Here is a 7,174-nt window from a genome sequence, read left to right on the forward strand (position 1 = left end):
TATAGATTAGTTAAACCTAGGGTAAAAATACATTTTCACCATTTAATAAAACTTATTTTGGTCATTTTCTTTATTGAAAGCTATTTTTGTGACAAAAACTTAAAAATGACTATCCTAGAGAATTTCTGAACATTATATTAACCCAAAATATAAAAAATATGTATTCTTTCCTTAAATAAAAGCAACAAAATTACCTAATATGATTAACATATATATGGAAATTAATGACTGTGAATAATAAAGATTTGATAACAATTTTTTTATTTTTTTCGTTTTTGTTTTATTTTATATTATTAAAAACAAATAAGCAATCACATTAATCATATAATAAAAAAATATATTTTTTCTTATATATTATATTTTAAATTTTTTAAAATGACTTTAAATTACAAAAATGAGGAAACCTTATAAGTTATATTTAAAAATATTTAAAATGACTTTAAATTACAAAAATGAAGAAACCTTATATGTTATTTTTTCTTATATGTTACATTTTTTCTTATATGTTATATATTGAATTTTTTAAAATAACTTTAAATTACAAAAATGTAAGTTTTCCTTAAGGATACGACTAAAATGATTTATTTGCATACAAGGTAGCACTTGAATTATGAATATAAGCGAGGATCATGAACCCACGTCAATATAAGAATACACACTCGTAGAACAGATTGGATTGAATGGAAACGTGGGGTTAAATAGTTTAAGGAAGAAAGATGTATTTGGCCATATGATTAAGACGCCATATGATGTTAAAACCAGTGGATATAAATGGGTCTTGTGAGGAATAGAAATCGTGAGATATAAAGCTGATGTTGCACAAGGATTCTCACAAAGACCAATAATAGATTATGAGGAGACATACTCCCATGTGGTGGATGCAACTACTTTTAGATTTCTCATAAGTCTGGCTATATAAGAGAGAAAATTAGACTTGCAGCAAGTTGATGTAGTGACTGCATATTTATATGGTCCACTGGATAATGAAAATACTAGAGGGTATTGAGCTGAAAGTACAGCAAGTTCTAGAGAACAATATTGATAATCATCAAAGTATATGATCTGAATATCTTAGGAACCTCTGGGTACAATTTCCCAAACAGTTGAATATCTTAAGAAAGAGTTTGAGATGAAAGATCTTGGAAAACAAAGTTTTGTTTAGGATTACAGCTTGAGTACATTAACAATGAAATCCTTCTGCATCAAATAGTATATACAGAAAAAGGTACTGAAGAGATTTAATATGGACCAGTCTTACCCATTATCTAGTACATGGACGTGAGATCACTTGTTTTGGACACTGATCCATTATGTCCAAAGGTGGACGATAAAGAAGTCGATTTAGTCCTGAGATGGACGATGCAAAAGTCTTGTTTTAGAAACTGATCTGATTGGTCCATAAGGATGACGATGAAGAAGCCTTTGATTTTGGTTTATTTTATACTAACCAGCCCAAAGAGAGGTTATTTGGTTTTGTTGATTTGTTTTCAGACAGGTTATGTTTTACACATGGTGGTACACGCATATCACAACAACATCATCCAAGATTTCGTGTGTGTATTTGAGGTCGATGACTCAATATGTTTGATGAGATTGTGGCATGGCCGATGGTAAAGAAGAACCAACTATCATGTTCGAGGTCGAAGCATATTATGCCCAAGATCTTCATCTTCCACGGATTGCAGAAAATTGGAGAGGTCCAAGGGACCTTCAGTAATGTCTAAATCGGGGGAGTAATGTGTGTTGTACTCTTTTTCCTTCACCATGGTTTTGTCCCAATTGAGTTTTCCTGGTAAGGTTTTAATGAGACAATATTAAAACACATTAAAAGTTCTAAATGGTTATGACGTCCAAGAGGGAGTGTTAAGAACCAGATTGTGGATAGCTCATAACCAAGAGATTATAATTTGTAATCTTTCCATTTATCTATGACGGTGTAATCTCCTATATAAGAAACCTCTCTTTTCCATTACTTTTACAACAAGCAGCAATATTACTGGGACTTTTCAACAATTTTTGCTCGTGCTAGTGCCCCTAGAAATTCTTGGATTTGAGAAGAGAACTGAAAAATCTGCGAATCAATTCATTACAATAGCTTGAATATGAATGAGTTCATATTTGCAACGTTTGAGTTCGTGTTTGAGAACTGTACTAATAATAACATAGATTGAAACTGATTTTGTGTTTGAGTACTTAAGTTGAAAAGTGAGATAGAAAGTGATACTAAAAATGTATGATATTGCTATAAAGGAGTGGTTAAGTCAGAAGCAGTTCATCCTATTCAGCAATTTTTCATATACTACAACGAGATCTACAAGAGCTAAAACCGATATGAAACTATACAAGGTTAGAACAACAAAAGAGACCAAAAAAAATAAAAAAAGATGACGGTAGTTGACGACCATGATAGTCCCCGACCACCAAAACACTACAATGTTTGGTTACAATTTCAGAAAAAATTAGATCAAAATTTTAGAGAGAAAGAGAACTTTCATTTGTTGAACAAAGTTTCATTTAATAGCTAAAACACACGAAATCGATATATATATATTTACTTTTCAAAATTAGGATACGAGGAAGATAAAATAGTCTTTAGAAAAAAAATATTACTAATTTCAAAAATCATTGACTACAGTGACCAGCCTGATTTCAATATTTTTTTTCTTTTTTTGGGTCAAAACAAGATTTGAAATTTATATACTTCTTATCCATTTTAGTTTTTTTTTTGTTCTCTTTGACCAAAAAAAAGTTATTTGTTTTTTGTCCACACAAAAATTTATATCTCTACCTAAATCTCCCCATATATACGGTAGCAAGTTAGCCACCATATATCTGAGTTAAACTCTCCTTCACCACAAGATTTCATAAAAAAAAAATGAATTCTTCACTTAACGTAATTGACGTGTCACGAGTCACCCCTTCTGCCTCGTCCGAGTCACTCACTCTCCCCCTCACCTATTTCGATATTTTCTGGTACAAATTCCACCCCGTCGAACGAGTCATCTTCTACCAAGTCACTGACGCAACTCGCCCTTTCTTTGACTCAGTCATCGTCCCAAACCTCAAATCCTCTCTCTCCTCCTCTCTCTCTCACTATCTCCCACTCGCCGGAAACCTCGTCTGGGACTCACTCGATCAGAAACCGAACATCGTTTACTCCCCAAACGACGCCGTTTCATTCACTGTCGCCGAGTCGAATGCTGATGTCTCCCGTTTAGCCGGAAACAAACCGTTCCCCACCGCCGAGTTGCACCCTTTGGTGCCCGAGTTACAAGTCACCGACGACTCGGCCTCCGCCGTGTCGTTTCAAGTCACGCTATTTCCAAACCAAGGGTTTTGCATCGGCGTAACTGCACACCATGCCATTCTGGATGGGAAAACGGCAACCATGTTTCTTAAATTCTGGGCAGACACATGCAAACGCCAACAAGACCAAACGACAAACGCTTCCCCACCACAGGATCTACTTCCTATTTATGATCGTACGGTCATTAAAAATCCAAACAATATCGAAGCAAAGATTTTGAACGAGTGGTACTCTCTACTCGAAATGTTCTCCGGTGGTAAAGAACCAGACAACCCCAAGAGCTTGAAACTTATTCCGTCGCCGGAGATTAGTCTCGACGTCGTCCGTTTCACTCTCGACCTCACACGTGAAGACATCCAAACGCTTCGAGAACGACTCAAGAGAGAATCATCTGCCTCCCCGTCACCAAAAGAGCTTCGACTGTCGACGTTTGTGGTTACGTATTCGTATGCGTTAACATGTTTAATCAGAGCTCGAGGCGGTGAACCGAGTAGACCAATCGGGTACGGCTTCGCGGTGGATTGTCGAGGCCTTCTTGATCCGCCGGCCCCGTCGAGTTATTTCGGGAACTGCGTTTCGGCTACGTTTAAAATGCCGTTAACGGCAGAGACGTTTATGGGTGAAGAAGGGTTCTTGGCTGCTGCTAGCAGTGTTAGCGATTCGGTTGAGGAGTTGGATGAGACTATTGCGTTGAAGCTTCCGGACATTTTGGCCTCGTTTCCCATTCTTCCACCAGGGTCGCAGCTTGTGTCTGTTGCCGGGTCGACTCGGTTTGGAGTGTACGGGTTAGATTTCGGGTGGGGTAGACCCGAGAGAGTTTTAGTTGTGTCGATAGATCAAGGTGAAGCGATATCTATGGCGGAGGGTAGAGATGGGAATGGTGGTGTGGAGATTGGCTTCTCGCTCAAGAAACACGAAATGGAGGCTTTGATTGATTTGCTTAAAATAGACCACTTTTCGTTTTGAAAAATCAGTTCAGTAATAACACATGTCGAAACTGTGTTCGTGTTCGAGTGCTAATGATGACACATGTTGAATAAGTACTATTTTCCTGAATCCTTAAGAAACATTATCCCAGGACCAATTAGTGTGTCCTTAGGTTATTTTAATGTTATTTTGATGTTAAGGACTTAGGTCATGGACAACCTTAAAAACTAAGATTATTGGTAGGACTTTTAGTGATATCTTAGTTAATTATTTTTTTTTGTTTATAAGTTTTAACATTTTAATGACATATAAATGATAAGTTTTGAATAAAACAATAAAACATTTAAAATAGAAAATACAAACAGAAGAAAATTACAAAGTTGGAAAAAAAAATCATAAATAAATAATAGGAAACAAACATTTTATTGAATTCATACAAACATAAACATTATATTAAGTTGGAAGATGTCCAAATTTCTCCCATATATTTTCAATCAAATCTTCTTCTAATTGTTCATGGACATGTGGATCCCGAACTTCTTTGCGACGACCAATTTATCGCCGTGTTTTGTAGACTTTTTAACGCCAAATGTAAAATCATGATCTTGAAATTCCTCAACAGTGTCTGCATCTCGTTCATCTTCGACAATCATATTATGGAGTATAAGACATGCTCTCATAATATTTGATATTTTGTTTTTATCCCATAAATTAGAAGGATTTTTAACAACGGCGAACCTAGCTTGCAGGACCCCAAATGCACGCTCAACATCTTTTCAAACGGATTCTTGGGTTTTAGCAAATAAAGAATGTTTGGGACCTTGTGGTAGTCGGATAGATTGAATAAAAGTCGTCTATTTTGGATGTATACCATCCGTTAGATAGTAAGCCAAGTTGTACTCTCTTCTGTTGACATAAAAGTTTACTTGCGGAGCTATCCCATTAATAATATCATCAAAAACAGGTGATCGATCAAGAACAAACTAGATTATCATCTCACTTCATCAGAGAATACAGGATTTGGTTGCAAACAGACATAGTTCATGCCCACGAGTATTATCATCTCACTACATCACACAATTCAATTCTTTTACTTTCCTACAAGTGCATTAACTAACACAACCAACTAAGCCTACTAAAGTCTGATCAGAGTTCATGCCTACAAGTATTAAATCCGACTTATCAATTCATGCCTACTACCAAGTATTGTAGTTCAAGTGAAAGTGAATTACCTTGTAGTTTGGATAAAATGCTTGTTCTTTAAACTTGTTTATCTTCCGGGTTATTGACAGCCCCTCCAACCTAACCTAATAGCTCACTCACAATCAAACGAAAAAAACATATATCAGTTTCAACATTCAATCAAAAATAACTCACACTACAAAACCTTCAATCAAAAATCAGTCACACTAGAAGCACACACACGATTATATTTGCATAAAACATTCAATCAAAAATCATCACACTCCAAACGTAATGCTTTAGCAAACGTTGACTCAAAAATAATCACACTACAAAACCGTAATGCTTTTGAAAACAACATTCACGAAGACGATGAGAAATAGCAACTCATATCACAAAGACGATTTCAAATATTTAAAACCCTATAGCTACATCGACAACACATTTCACAAACAAGATTCCAAATTTTGAAAACCCTACAGCTACAACGAAAAAGAATCCTAATCCAAGGCAGTAGATCGAGAACGAGAACAAAAAAAAAAAAAAAACTCTATAAGCTCGAGGAACACAGACCTTCTTCTCCTTCGTATTCAGTGAAACGCTGTCGGTGAGACCACAGATCCTCTGTACTGCATTCGAAATCAAGCAGAGGAGTACCGTCGAGACCGATGCGCCATCCAGACAGAACCGCCGCGAGAGAGAAGCAAAGTCGCGAGAGAATCGCCGTGGAGATAGATCCGCAGATGGGACAGAGAACTGATCGACGTCGCGAGAGATCCTCTGGGAAGAGAGAAGCGATGGAAGAGATGGCGCGAGATAAACGGAAGAGAAGGAAGAGATCGCACTCTCGATCGCCTTGGAGCAACACGCCGCGAGTTCACCGACACGAAATGAAGGACAGAGTCAACGAGATTTGTCCTAGAAATCATCGGCCATTCCCATCGCGACATGTGCGTGTTAAGGACGTCCCCAACACATCTTAACTAAGGGACGTCCCACGCTTAATTCACTCTTTTTGATTTTCATTTTAATTGCATTATGTTAAGGACGCCCACTACAAGAAAACGTGCCCATAACAGCGAACATTTACGACGCTAATATTTCGTCGTAAATTTACATGGTGTTTACAACGCAGTTACGTGGAATCCAACTTTCGTCGTAAACGCCATGTAAATTTACGACGAATTGTGTTCGTCGTAAAATCCATGTAAGTTTACGACGAATGTACGTGGAATGAGAAATACGTCGTAATCATTACATCGACATTATAACGAAACATGTTACCGTTATATTTAGGTGAAAACGTGTATTCAATGTGCTTTAACTTACCTAATTTCGTCGTAAAGTCGTTGTAAATATTATGTTAAAACCATGTAAATTCCATGTAAAATATTCCTTGTAAATTCGTAGTTATATTTCAACTACCCAACTCGAAAATTTCTCTATATATATGTCATTTCCCACAACTCTCTTCCTCACAACACACAAACGGAAAAAAAAATCCGAAAAAAATCAAAAAAAAAGATTTCAAAAAAAAATCTAAGAAAAAATGGCCGGTGGCGGTAGTATTTACGAGTTACGGAGTTGGATGTATTTGCACAAAGATTCCGACGGGAGGGTGACGAACACATTTCTGAGCGGGCTAGAGACATTCATGCACCAGGCGGGCTGTACACCGATCACACAGGAAAGCGGTAAGATGTTCTGCCCCTGTCGGAAATGCAAGAATTCAAAATTTGCACGTAGTGAAACTGTATG

At 36.8% G+C, this 7,174-nt stretch overlaps 1 protein-coding gene across 1 annotated transcript; it reads left to right on the forward strand.

The window, feature by feature from the left end:
* The first annotated feature begins 2,203 nt into the window (after positions 1-2,203).
* LOC106396695 (phenolic glucoside malonyltransferase 1-like) lies at positions 2,204-4,347 on the forward strand. Its single transcript, XM_013837165.3, has one exon. The coding sequence runs from the start codon at positions 2,876-2,878 to the stop codon at positions 4,271-4,273; it is 1,398 nt and encodes a 465-aa protein (XP_013692619.1). The 5' UTR covers positions 2,204-2,875; the 3' UTR covers positions 4,274-4,347.
* Positions 4,348-7,174: the final 2,827 nt, after the last annotated feature.

Source organism: Brassica napus, chromosome C4, assembly GCF_020379485.1.
Source record: "Brassica napus cultivar Da-Ae chromosome C4, Da-Ae, whole genome shotgun sequence".
In the NCBI taxonomy this organism is placed as follows: Eukaryota; Viridiplantae; Streptophyta; class Magnoliopsida; order Brassicales; family Brassicaceae; genus Brassica; species Brassica napus.